The 13484-nt window shown below is 37.1% G+C and overlaps 5 protein-coding genes across 7 annotated transcripts; 3 read left to right on the forward strand and 2 right to left on the reverse strand.

The window, feature by feature from the left end:
- On the forward strand, positions 494-5891 carry LOC104727075 (fatty acid amide hydrolase). 2 transcript variants are annotated; one of them, XM_010446076.2, is made up of 21 exons: positions 494-647; positions 911-1004; positions 1124-1233; positions 1364-1424; positions 1575-1765; positions 1847-1976; positions 2071-2148; positions 2224-2371; positions 2506-2618; positions 2697-2772; positions 3134-3205; positions 3411-3462; positions 3774-3854; positions 3940-4023; positions 4118-4221; positions 4344-4436; positions 4744-4812; positions 4960-5024; positions 5190-5251; positions 5385-5480; positions 5642-5891. In XM_010446076.2, the coding sequence occupies exons 2-21, from the start codon at positions 926-928 to the stop codon at positions 5699-5701; spliced, it is 1824 nt and encodes a 607-aa protein (XP_010444378.1). In that variant the 5' UTR covers positions 494-647; positions 911-925; the 3' UTR covers positions 5702-5891. The 2 variants fall into 2 exon arrangements, with proteins under 2 accessions (XP_010444378.1, XP_010444379.1); XM_010446077.2 differs by having other exon boundaries at positions 500-647; positions 814-1004.
- Positions 6039-8758, reverse strand: LOC104727076 (phosphoglycerate mutase-like protein 1). Its single transcript, XM_010446078.2, has 10 exons — positions 8563-8758; positions 8072-8141; positions 7835-7942; positions 7647-7726; positions 7274-7436; positions 6944-7018; positions 6706-6794; positions 6515-6634; positions 6378-6422; positions 6039-6289 (listed from the first exon to the last, which is right to left on the reverse strand). Exons 2-10 carry the CDS (start codon positions 8129-8131, stop codon positions 6181-6183), a joined length of 849 nt encoding a protein of 282 aa, XP_010444380.1. The 5' UTR covers positions 8132-8141; positions 8563-8758; the 3' UTR covers positions 6039-6180.
- On the forward strand, positions 8988-11108 carry LOC104727077 (protein trichome birefringence-like 12). Of its 2 annotated transcripts, none has more exons than XM_010446080.2 (4): positions 8988-9661; positions 9950-10090; positions 10208-10457; positions 10578-11108. In XM_010446080.2, exons 1-4 carry the CDS (start codon positions 9141-9143, stop codon positions 10602-10604), a joined length of 939 nt encoding a protein of 312 aa, XP_010444382.1. In that variant the 5' UTR covers positions 8988-9140; the 3' UTR covers positions 10605-11108. The 2 variants fall into 2 exon arrangements, with proteins under 2 accessions (XP_010444382.1, XP_010444381.1); XM_010446079.1 differs by having other exon boundaries at positions 8991-9661; positions 10555-11108.
- Positions 11169-12025, forward strand: LOC104727078. Its single transcript, XM_010446081.2, has one exon. The coding sequence runs from the start codon at positions 11266-11268 to the stop codon at positions 11827-11829; it is 564 nt and encodes a 187-aa protein (XP_010444383.1). The 5' UTR covers positions 11169-11265; the 3' UTR covers positions 11830-12025.
- Positions 12255-13097, reverse strand: LOC104729068 (pumilio homolog 18-like). The gene has a single exon (XM_010447963.1). The coding sequence runs from the start codon at positions 13095-13097 to the stop codon at positions 12255-12257; it is 843 nt and encodes a 280-aa protein (XP_010446265.1).

The following is a 13484-nucleotide window of genomic DNA, read 5'->3' on the forward strand; positions in this document are numbered from 1 at the left end:
CAAATGGAACATAAATTCGTTTTTTCCTTTTTATTCAACTTTTAATGAAACCAAATCAAATAACCAAAATTGCCTTACAAATAGATTAAAAAAAAAAAGCCTAGTTTCATTATTATCGTATATCGAAATCAAAATAATCCGATATTATGAATCAAAATCGAAATCAAAACGGAAATCAAACTAACTAAACTTGTTCATCTAAATTGTCTAAATCAAAATAATCCGATATTAATATTATGAACTAAACCAACAGACCAAAACCGATAATTTGAAATTGCCAAACTAAATTAATTTGGTCACTGTACGTGGATCTCAAACATTAGTTAAGGGGCCAAAGTTATAATATGTACAGAATAAGAGGGCAGGTGTGTTAATATGAGAACAACGTTGGAAGATTTCAACTATTGGAGACAAAGTTCAATGTACACACACACACACTTGATTGATACAAATGAGAAGAAAGCGTTAAAGAAGGGAAGGGGTGGGGGGGNNNGGGGGGGTATTATCAATATGTATATACAACATTCAAGTTCCCAACAACTTCACCGCTCATCCATCCGCTGCACGGCTTTCTTCATTTAGTAATATAATCCTCCGCCCAAATCAGATCAAACGTGTTTCTCAGATTCCTCTTTCGGCTTTCATAGGTTCGCAATCCGAATTCTCCTCCATCATAACCATTTGTTCCGTTTCGCTCCTGATTCTTTTTGGTTTTCTGCTGCCTTGTCGTTTGTTTCTGATTACATTGGATTCTCCTATTCTCTGGAAAATTTCATCCGTTTCGTCACCGTCACTTTGATGTTTGGATAACAGATTCTTATGATATATGTGAAGAAAATTCAGAACAACGGACGTATCCATTTGTGTGATTTCTCTTTTGTTTGTTTGTTTGTTTGATAATTTTCCCCAGCGGTCTATATAGAAGATGGGTAAGTATGAGGTTATGAAACGAGCAAGCGAGGTTGATTTTTCTACTGTCAAATATAAAGCTGAAGAGATCAAAGGTTTGCTTCTCTATTACAATTTATTGCAGATTCAATTCTGTGGGTTTAAGCTTAATTTCATATGGTTTCCTGCAGTTGGTTTGATTATGGATTTGATATGCTTCTTGTGTATTTTGCAGGCCCTCATTTGACTGGCTTTTCGTTCAAGTTGTTCGTTCATTTGCTTGAAGCACCGGTTATTGGCTCTTTGATTGTAGATCATTTGAAGAAAGACAATGGCATGACAAAGGTCTCTTCTCATCAGACTGAACTTTAATCATCATTTTTTCCTTTGTTATTGGTTTTTCGATTGGTGTCAATCTTCTTACAGTTTGTATTGATTACATAATTTATGTGCTTTTCCGTGTTGGGACCGGTAGATTTTTCGCAACACAGTTATACCAGAAGAGCCCATGTTTAGACCTGAGTTCCCATCTCAAGGTATACTCTTCTACTGTGTCATTTTTATTATCTTACAATTCGTTTATCATTCATATGTTGTATACTTATATTACTTGAATATTGTGTAAGCTGAAATAATTATATAAACCTCAAAAAAATGATGATTGTGTCTTTGATTTTTTAATCTAGAACCGGAGCTTGATGTTGTTGTTGTTGGCGAAGATCAAAGTCCTATAGAGAGATTGGAGACAGCCTTAAAGTGTCTTCCTCAATATGATCCTTCTCGTAGCTTGCATGCTGATCCAGTGCCATCCTTCCGGTACTGGAAGATTCGTGATTTTGCATATGCTTACAGATCTAAGCTGACAACTCCTTTGCTGGTTAGTCTTTTTTTTTATATTTTTTTTTTGTTACTCTTTCTTTTTGTAGCACAAACAGAGATTGTTTTTGCTGATTGCTAGGTAGCAAAAAGGATTATTTCAATCATTGAGGAGTTTAGCTATGACAAGCCTCCAACACCATTTTTGATTAGCTTCGATGCCAATGAAGTCATTAAGCAGGCTGAAACTTCTACACAGAGGTTTGAAGAAGGTAAATTGTGCATATATTTTGTATCTCCTTATATTTTCAGCTTCAGTGTTATTGTTGAGATATATGTTGATCATATTGGGTTTGAGCTGTGTAGGAAATCCAATATCTATTTTGGATGGAATTTTTGTGACAATCAAGGACGATATTGATTGCTTACCCTATCCAACAAATGGTTAGTATGTCATTCTTATGTGTTATTGAAAATAAATCCAGAAACCGCAGACCTGTCATAGGGTTTTTATTAAAGGTGGAACAACATGGCTGCATGAGGGTCGTTCTGTGGAGAAGGATTCAGCAGTTGTTTCAAAACTGCGATCTTGTGGTGCAATCTTACTTGGCAAGGCAAATATGCATGAGTTAGGCATGGGAACCACAGGGAACAATTCAAATTACGGGTAAGCTACTCAGCAGAGGACACACAAGTCTTATTTATTGCTGATAGACATAACAGTTTTTTGTTACTTGATACGGTTCACTTTCAACATGTTTCTTGCACATATCTTTTATCTTCTGGTATGCTGCATTGCAGAACCACAAGAAACCCACATGATACTAAAAGGTACACGGGTGGATCTTCCTCAGGTTCAGCAGCTATTGTAGCCTCTGGACTATGTTCAGCTGCTCTAGGAACAGATGGTGGAGGTACCAAAGTTATTTTTATTTGTTTGATCTGACCTATGATCTGCATACCCACTAGGTTTAGTATTTCTGGAAATGCAGGTTCTGTTCGCGTCCCTGCATCACTTTGTGGTATAACGGGACTGAAAACAACATATGGTCGGACAGATATGACAGGGTAAGAGAGAACCATTACGTCTTTTCCCTTCCTTGGGAGTTACAAGTTTCTTCTTTTGCTTTCATCTTGTTGCTATCTAAACCATCTAGGTAAATATCTATTCGAACTCTTGGGTCCACCGTCCATATATGTACGTCTTGTTACATTTTGTTGTTTAAAATTATGAGAAGTCAGACGTAGTATGGCTAGTCTTATATGCTTCCGTGAATGAAATATTGGCACATTGATTGGAACAAAGATCTAGCATGTATGGCCTAGTTTGTTCAAAAATAAGAAAGATCTAGCATGTATGACATATGATAAAACAAAATCTGATGTGTATGGCATATGAATTCCGATTTGACCAGTTTCATCTCTACAGGTCATTATGTGAAGGTGGAACAGTGGAAATCATTGGTCCCCTTGCTTCATCTTTGGAAGATACCTTCTTGGTGTAAGTTTAACTTTGTTAAGACGTTATTGTTTTATTCTTTCAATTTTTTGGCCGCTTTGTAAAGCATTTAACAATACAACTGAGTAGAGGTACAAACAACGAAACAAAATCTGTTCAAATCAAAACCACACATTATCTACTTCAGATGTTTGGTCTTCGGATAAACCTGGATTTTTAATTAATGCAGCTTTGTGTATGTTTACAGGTATGCTGCAATCTTGGGTTCTTCATCTGATGATAGAATCACTTTGAGACCGGTAACTTTTCCAGCTATAATATATACTAGACAGCACTCAATCAAACCTTAATGAGCAAGATTGAATCATTGAAATATTAGTTGTTTGTAGAAATGTCTCAGTTTATACACATCTTCTGTTCCCAAGAAAGTATGATGTCTCTTTTACTTGCTGTATTCACAAGGATTTCAGAAAAATAACTACAGATATAAAAGTATAGTTTTAAGCACTTCTAGATGTAATGATAATGGTGTGGTATGTATTTATTTGATAATGGCATATAATCTTGCAATATGTTCTCGTATGATTTGGTCTTTGCATTTATTCTATAGACCCCTCCCTGTTTCCCAAAGTTATTGTCTCACAATGGAAGCAATGCAATAGGATCTCTACGACTAGGGAAATATACAGCGGTGAATATTCTATCCTTGCTAGTTGATCTGAGTTAGATTTAATTGCTTCAGTGGCATTTTTAATGCTTTTTGTAAATCCATGCAGTGGTTTAATGATGTTAATTCAAGTGACATCTCTGACAATTGTGAAGATATCCTTAAGCTCCTATCAAACAATCATGGTTGCAAAGTAAGCTGATCATTTCATTATGTCTCTCTCACTCCACGGATTTTTGATCAATATATTGTTTTAGCTACAATCTCTATATGGACTTTTGTTTCAGGTGGTGGAGATAGTGGTTCCTGAACTAGAAGAGATGCGTGCAGCCCATGTTATCTCGATTGGGTCTCCAACACTGGCTTCTCTTACTACTTACTGTGAGGCTGGGTATGTCTTTAGGCTTTTTCTGATTTCATCAGCAGTATATCTCTATATCCCCTTTCTATTTCTATCATCTACAAAAAAATTTGTTTTTTGGTCTAAATTTTCACCTTTGTCTAATGTTTCAGGAAAAATTCAAAGCTAACTTATGACACTCGTACCAGCTTTGCGATTTTCCGTTCGTTCTCTGCTTCAGACTATATTGCTGCTCAATGTCTTAGGTAAACGGCGATAGAAAAATGTAGAGCTTTCACTTTTGCTTCTAAAATCACAGGAATAAGTTTTTGCTTGAAGTGCCACAACATGATTTTCTCTTGGTAATTTTCTCATATGATTTCTTCCACAAATCACTTGGTGGTAACTATACTATATGTTTTAAACTCCGTACCAGTCTTCAGCTAAAAGTCGAATTTCTGGAAGTGTAGGATTATGAGTAGATGATTGACTCTAGAGGCTGCTTGCTTCAGGGAGCACATACGTTATATTTCTGATTTTCTTATACCAATATTGATAAATTTTGTGTTGCAGGCGAAGATTGATGGAGTTTCACATGAATATCTTCAAAGACGTTGATGTCATTGTGACTCCTACAGCTGGGTTCGTAAAATAATTTGATGCATAGATAAATCATATCTTATCAAACCATCTAGTGAATCGAAGATCCCTTACTTCCAATGTGTTCACAAAAAATTATTGCTTAAACTTCTCTCACTTTTACGTGTGAACTGTTTCTTGTACAAACAGTATGACAGCTCCAGTGATACCCCCTGATGCTCTCAAAAATGGAGAAACCAATCTTCAAGTGACAAGTTTGTTAAGCAAAACTCCTAACTTCTTAATAGAGTTTTCAACTTATGATATTCATATTGCTTCTTTTCTAGCTAATATAATGTGTGGAAAGCTCTAGCTGCGAATCTCATAGACATTTAAATCAGAGTTTTCAACTTATGATATTCATATTGCTTCTTTTCTAGCTAATATAATGCGCTTCGCTCTAGCTGCGAATCTCCTGGGCTTCCCAGCCATATCTGTCCCGGTAAGCAATTTTTGTATCTCTGTAACCAAAGCTTAGACTATTGTGTTACTTATTTCATTCTTGCAATAATTTTATGTCCTTTCTGATTGATCACTCTCTTTTGCAACATATTGGCAAATAAAAATCAACGCAGGTTGGTTATGATAAGGAAGGGCTTCCGATAGGATTACAAATAATGGGAAGACCTTGGGCCGAAGCTACCGTCCTTGGTTTAGCTGCTGCAGTTGAGGTACTCCTTCTCTCTCTCTCTCTCTGCAAGTAGTGTGGTAAGAGGCAGTAAATAGCAGTGGTTCCGACAGGACCTCGGATCCGATTCCAATCTTTGAAATTTCTTACTAGTAAAGAGCTTTCACTTATGGTACGGATCTTGATTCGATTTTGGTATTTCAGGAACTGGCTCCAGTTACCAAGAAACCTGCTGTCTATTACGATATTCTCAATACAAACTGAATTCATAAGGATCTTTCAGAGAACTGAAAAGGCAAGGATTGTTGTCTCTGGCTGGTGGGATATTATTTATGTTTGCATTATACAAGTTAACATGTCAATTGATCGACAAATCGACGATTTTTGTGCTGTAAACCCTGTTGGAATTTTCTGCATTGACTATGAATAGTTTTAAAAGATGTGTATTGGTTTCGTTCAAGTCTATATTTCCGTTTGCCATTGATATTTGAATTGCAATGGTACAAGTTTGTATACAAATGAAATGTGGATTCATAACCATACCAGATGATAGCGGTTTAAAACATTTCCATCCGTTATTGTTTTACCCAAAAACACAAAATTCGTCACTCAAGTCCCAATTAAGCGAACTAGCGAAGTATCTTAAGTCGATAGTAAGACTAATAAGAGAGTTGCATACAACAAATAAGGGGTTTGTATATAGATAGATAGAAAGTTGAAGACAATGAAGTGTCCATAAAGAATCACTCAGCTTTGATGTTGTTATCATCTACAACAGCATCACTTGGAAGGTCAATCCCCTTCGGAATCTTTCCTGGATAATCAGTCACCGAAGTGTCCGATCCCAACATACTGTGAATACATAAAGAAAAAAATTAGACTATCGTTGGCTACATCTTCAAATCTCATGGCAAGAAAAATGAATGAAGAAACTCCAAACCTTCTATCGACGATGACCATTGAACGTAGCTCACAATTAGCAAAGCTGCAAATCAAAATTCAAATTAATAAACCCCAGATAGATTGAAAATTCCTTGCTTATTATAATTTCCTCATGAAGGGTGTGGAGGATCTTACTGGCCGCAAATTTCTTTCTTGACATCTGGATGGCACTCGCTTTGTAGTGCATTCAATGTGTGAAACAAGAAACCACTGTGTGTCACAATAGCTATCTCTTTTTCTTTCCTTGTCCATAGCCTACAAAGTCCAAAACCAGCCATCATACGCAATTCTGTTCCATCAGTATTTAGGTAGAAAAGAGAAAATACCAGTTCAGGAACTTTTTTCCTCTAGCTGCAAGTTCTTCAATTGTTTCTCTAACATCAGCCTTCCATAACTTGTCTTCATCGCTTTCTATCTGAAGGCAAATTCAAATGTGAGGAGTCATTTGGAAGCACGTATAGGTTGCTTGGCGTAGCTGTACGCTGCTAGTAGTCAATTGGGCAACCAGAAGATTACAAGTAATAATCAATGCCAGGCACATCTAAGACTCTCAATTATACTTGCCAGTGAAAAGTCAACTGCAGGGAAAAGAAACTGATAGTCGCTGGTACTTCTCCTCTGATCACATGGATGCACTCCCTATGTCCACAAAAATGGAATACAACAGTGAAAACTTGACGCAGCTAAGAATGATTATTTATATTCTTTCCTTTCGTGCAGACAAGATCTAAGATTTTGAATAGAACAGCAAAACTTGTGAATGGAAGTAAAAGATACTGCAAAACTTGTTCATGGTCACTTCAAGTGATGAGTAGGAGTTATATTTAAACGCAATTATGTCTGAACTTAGTTTCTCTCTAGGATATATGTATATATTACACTGAAAAGGCATACCAAATGTTCTCTGCAGGACTCCTCTGTAATAATTGGTGGGCAGTTTAAACTCGATATAGCTGCACGGCTGCTGTTTCCTGCATTTGCTACCATTAGAGGTAATACATCACTCATATCTGTGTAGCCCTCTCCACCAAAAACACCAACAGCAGTTTGCAATGTTCTACATACAAAACAGAACATCGTTAACAATTTTAAAATCTTCAAAGGTTAATGTAAATAAAGTTTTCTGCTCAAATATAAAATGTTCATTTTATAAATATAATGAGACCAATGAATTGAAGCACAATCTGTTTTTAAGAACACGCTACTCTGTTAGTCTTCCTAACTAAGTAGATCAGTTAGACGAAGACCTTTGTAATCACAAACATACCTCATAAGTGGAGACGATATGACCAGTTCGATCTTCTTGTGAAGTCCACTGGAATGAACATGCTTACGCAAACCATCTACCTGTCACCCAAGCGAAACTATGTATTAAGTAATTGGAGTTGAAAAGATGAATCTATTTTACATTTTGGATAAAGTAGTGTGCAAGTGCAGCTCTTTTTTTTTACATACCTGTTTCCAGCCAAGTTGGGTCAACTCTGCATCAAAGTACTCCTGAGACATGTAGGCCTTATAGTTCTTTTCCCCATCAACATTGTGAATCCCCTGCGCATGTCTCACCTGAAAAAAAGTAGTCAATGTCATCCCCCCAGAATTCTGACCCAAAAAAAACCTCAAACAAGAACATTACATCATAATGAAACTTCCAAAATGATAGATTTCAACTCAAAAAGATAAAACACTACTCACTAAGTAAATGGTTTTGCAACGGTGCAAAGGGTACAGACCTATACCAGCACCAGTCTCCATTTCTGCAAAACTGATTCAATACAGGAGTAATAAAAAAAACATCAACTAGGATTATGGAAAAGCTTCAGCTAAAATTCTTACAAGTCAATGCTCACTGTTTCTACAATTAAAGTTCCGTCTTTTTTCAGACAAAACTGGAATCAGAGACATAAAATTGTAAAATCTGGACACCAAGATTGGATTGAAAGATAACCAAAAGCCAATGGATGATAAAGTGCAGAAAAATACCAGCTTAATCAAAAAATCGTACAAGATCCAAATCTAAATCTAACGCCAAAACATCACACAGCGTACGCGAGACAATGCAAGCCATTAAGATTACCAAAAATTACCCAAGAAAACAAAAAAAAAAAAGTAAACTTTTCACAGAACTAATCATTCGAATACAAATATAACAGATGCAAATGAATATACACATTTTTTCTACTTACAGGAGGAGATTCGAAAGAAGTAAACCAAAGGAGGCCGTGGAAAGAAAGAAGATGTGAATGATGATGAAGTATGGAGAAGGAGACTCTCGATTAGTTTGATAATTAGTTTTTTTTTTTAATAAATTATATTTTTATCAACTAATCTCTAAATTATCATTGGACCAATGAAAACTAATAAAAATGGTAGAGAGACGTCAATAATAATATTAACCACGTATACGGACCAACCAATCTGGGTCCGCTTCTTAATGGTACAAATACGAACCAAGCCAAAACAAAACTCTTCAGATACCAAACTTTGTGAACCATCCAAATTTTATTTCTTATCCATATCTTTATCCTTTTAATTCTTCAGTTTTAAACTAATTTAACTGATAACCACAAATGAATAAGCTTCTAACTAAACCCAATTTTCACCCTAAACCGATATAAAAATCAAACCCAAAACCGCAAGTGGAATTTAAACCGTATCTATTTTATATCAAACCGAACCGGAACAAATTACCGGTTTAGCCGCGTGTGTCTTCTTCGTCTTTCTCTTTGAGATTTCGTGTGGATCCAGACGAATCTACACGACGATGCCGTCGAAGCTCCGATCTTCACTTCTTCCACGTCTTCTACTCCTTTCTCTCCTCTTACTTCTCTTCTATTCCTTACTCCTTCTCCGCCGTCCGATCGCTTCTTCGAACCTCGTCTCTCCTCCGCCGTGCGATCTTTTCTCCGGCAGATGGGTCTTCAATCCAGATACTCCGAAACCGTTGTACGACGAGACTTGTCCTTTCCACAGAAACGCTTGGAATTGTTTACGGAACAAGCGAGAGAACACGGACGTTATCAATTCATGGAGATGGGTGCCTAATGGTTGCGGGTTGAGTCGAATTGACCCGACCCGGTTTCTAAGGATGATGAGGAACAAGAATGTTGGGTTTGTTGGGGATTCTTTGAATGAGAACTTCTTGGTTTCGTTCTTGTGTATACTTAGAGTGGCTGATCCGAGTGCTGTGAAGTGGAAGAAGAAAAAAGCTTGGCGTGGAGCTTACTTCCCTAAGTTCAATGTCACTGTTGCTTATCACAGATCTGTTCTCCTCTCTAAATATCAGTAAGATATCCTCCTACTTGCAGAGTTTGAAATCTTGTATATTAGCTCTTCAAGGATCAAACTTTTGATTAGTGATGGGACATTATAGGCTTGAACTTGATATGTGGTTTTTTTGCAAAATGTCTTAGAATCTTTATGAGGAACTTCAAATTATTTCTCCAGTTTATTGGCCATCACTGAATTGTGAAGCTCTTAGATCTCAAATCTGTTAGAGTTGAAAGTTGAAAGCATAATGTATGTGTTCTTTTATATGTTGAATTTAGTTCTTCTAAACTGATATGATAAAAGGTGGCAGCCGAAGAAGTCATCTGCTGAAGCTAATCAAGATGGAGTGAAAGGAATATATCGAGTTGACGTTGACGTTCCTGCAAATGAGTGGATCAATGTCACTAGCTTCTATGATGTTCTCATTTTTAACTCTGGCCATTGGTAAAATAACTATCTCCTTACCCTGTTGTTGGTTTTTCTTCATTTTTCTGTGTGCATAATGCTTGCAACTTTGTGGAGGAATTATTCAGAGTAGTTGGATCTTGTTTTTGGGTTTAGGTGGGGTTACGATAAGTTTCCTAAAGAGACACCTCTAGTATTCTATCGAAAGGGAAACCCGATAAATCCTCCTCTTGATATATTGCAAGGATTTGAAGTAGTTCTTCAACATATGGTGTTTTATATCCAAAGAGAAGTACCAGAAAAGACCCTTAAGTTCTGGCGCTTGCAATCACCAAGGCACTTCTATGGTGGTGATTGGAACCAGAATGGAAGTTGTTTACTCGAGAAACCACTCGAAGAAAGCCAGGTGTGCCAACGAGCTTTACTGAGAAAGTCCTTGCTTCTTTCTCTGCTTATATATGCGTTCTGATAAAGAAATGATGTTGATGCTAAGACCTAGACAGCTTGACTTGTGGTTTGATCCCAGGAACAATGGAGTGAACAAAGAAGCTAGAAAGATCAACCAAATCATCAAGAATGAGTTGCAAAACAAAAAGATCAAGTTACTTGACCTGACCCATCTAAGTGAATTCAGAGCAGATGCTCATCCAGCTATCTGGTTAGGGAAGCAAGACGCGGTTGCAATATGGGGACAAGACTGTATGCATTGGTGCCTACCGGGCGTTCCGGACACATGGGTCGATATCTTATCAGAACTAATTCTCACTAACTTAAAAACAGAGTGAAGAAAGACCCTGTCAGAGTCTGAGAACAGAGACTTGCTTAGGCATATTAAAAGCTCAAAACGTCGGAAAGGTTCCACCTTTTTGGTTTTACCTGTAAATGATTCAGAGTTTGATGAAATTTTGTAAGATTTCTTTGTTCTTTTTTCCAAGACACACACCTTCACGAAACACAAAGATTTAACTTGTATTGTGATACATACATGTTAAAGAGTTCTGTTTCTTGCTTGTAATTACTGTTTCCATGAAGTTAATGTCTTCATAATTGGGGTTTTGTTGGTGGTGTTGAAACTAACTGCATAGAAGCTTTAAAGGTTCAACCTTTGGACTTAAAAGAATAAAATTAGTCGATAAAAATATTAAATTTAAGGATTTGGGACACAGAGGGCAGAAGAGAGATAGATAGAGAGAGAGAGAAGGAAGCAAAAGAAGATGTCGCTGAGATTACTTCACCTTCTTCCCCAAAACACCTGCTTTCCTCGGAATCTCGAATATCAACAGCAAAGGTTGACCCGGCCCGTAACCCGAATTCAGTGCGCAAGGAGAGACGATGAAGACGACGAAATCATCAGCAACATGCGGCTAAGGAGGCCCAAGAGGAAGAAGAAGATTATGAGCGATTCGGAGCTGGCTAAAGATTTGGCTAGAGAAATCGGGAAAGCGAACACAGCCTCGGAACAGAGACGAGAAGCGATGAAGAAGAGCGGTGAGATTCTTTGGGGAGAGTTTTGTAAGCATATGGGTTTGAAAGAAGATGAGATGAGGATCAAATGGAGGAAGATTGAAGAAGAAGAAGAGAGATTGAGTCTGGTTAGAGAGTTTGTGGATGAATGGGCTGGAGATTTTCAGCCTTTATCTGTTAGATCTGTTAAAGAAATGGTCGAACTTGAGTGTTTTGGTTCTGACAAAACAATCGATCCTTCTTCTTCTTCTCCTTCTATGTCTTCGTTTTCAGGGTTGTTTCCTGGATTGAAGAGAATCATTGGTTTTGAGTAGAAAGATTCTCCTTAAATGTTCTGTTTTGTAATCTATGTTTTCGTTTGTCTGATCAGTTTCGTTAAGGCATTTCATAGTACATTTGTGCTTGAGCTAAGAATAAGACTGCTGATACTGCAACATGTTGTTAGATTTATGAAACCAAATCTTTGTTATGTGATATACAAAACAGAGAGAATTGGTGATTGGTGATGAATGATTTTGGAAGACAAGAAAGCAGTAAGTGGGATTTTGCAAGCACTCTTGTCTTTGTTTTAGTAGAGAAGAGAAACAAAATACTAGCTACTTTGGGTTGGGTCTAGGCATAAAGATATTTTATTCATACTAGTTGTGTAACATATAACATATCGTATCACATAATAAGATCCTTAAACATCGATCAAACCCTATATTAGCTATAACAAAACTATAGAAAATTTCAACAATTATATAATTCTTGTTGAATCAAGAATCGCCACAATGTTCCTTCCGTGCTGAGACCCACGCAAGAGATCAAGAAAAGGACTCAACTTCAACATCCTAACGAGACCCAAAAACAAATCAACCTTGCCCTTCCGCCGCGTGACGGTCAACGCCTTTTTCACAACATAATTCCCAAACTCATGCCGAGCCAGACTACACAACGTGAATCCCCCACACTCCATAAGATCACTCACGACGAAACACAAAGCTATCATCGATTCAGACTCAAGAACCTGCTCCACGATGTAGCTACCACGTTTCTCAGACGAAAGCGCAACGTAGTGACCGTGTAGCCGAAACGCTACAAGGTTCGTGCATTCCAAGTCATGCAAGTTAAGCACGTGTTGTACCACAAAGTTTCCTGAATCGTCCATGCTTAGCCAGTCAGCGTTATCCGCTATTTCGTAAAGCAATTCATCTCTGAAGAAACCTTTTGTCTCGTTTATCATTTGGTTAAGTGCGATGCACCCGATTACATCGCTGGCTAAGTAAATCACGTCACGGAGGGTACGACTAACCAACTCGAAGCTCCTCGAGACTCTGAAAGCGGTTAACGCAACGAGGTAGCTATATTTCCCAGTCATAATATCAATGAACCTATGCACGATAGCGTTCAATAAGATTTCGTCAGTCTCTCGAAATTTTCCCAAGAGTCTCCTTACGCGTCCTGATCCTTGTCTATCATTGACAATCTCGAAAAAGTAGTCGGATTGTGACGTTAACATTGACACAAACCCACGAAACTCGTTTCCGTTGTTCCTAGAGATCATATCGTTAAACTCCTTGGGACCTTGATCTCCTTCCATGGATGTGAGTAACGTATATTGTAAACGCATGCGAAGCTGTAGAAGATTATAGTTTTGTCTAGACATCGTACGAGATTTTTGTCTGGAATCGTTCGGTATGTTAAATAAGTTATACTAGTGAATTGATTATCATGAGAGATTCTTTGTAGGAAAAGAAAATTATATCGAGATTATCATTAGATTATTTTTAAAAATTAATTTCAAAAACTAAAGAAAATCATTTTTTTTTTTTTAAGAGAGAACGTGGGAGTAATATCCAAGTAACCAAGTTAGCCGTTAATTAATTAATTTTTTTTTTTTTGAGGAAAAGATAATAATGAAATCTTCATTGAAAAATTCCAAACTACGCTTTAGATTTAAAACTTATCGTTTACAAGAAAAAAATAA

The sequence above is a fragment of the Camelina sativa genome, chromosome 11 (assembly GCF_000633955.1).
Source record: "Camelina sativa cultivar DH55 chromosome 11, Cs, whole genome shotgun sequence".
NCBI lineage: Eukaryota > Viridiplantae > Streptophyta > Magnoliopsida > Brassicales > Brassicaceae > Camelina > Camelina sativa.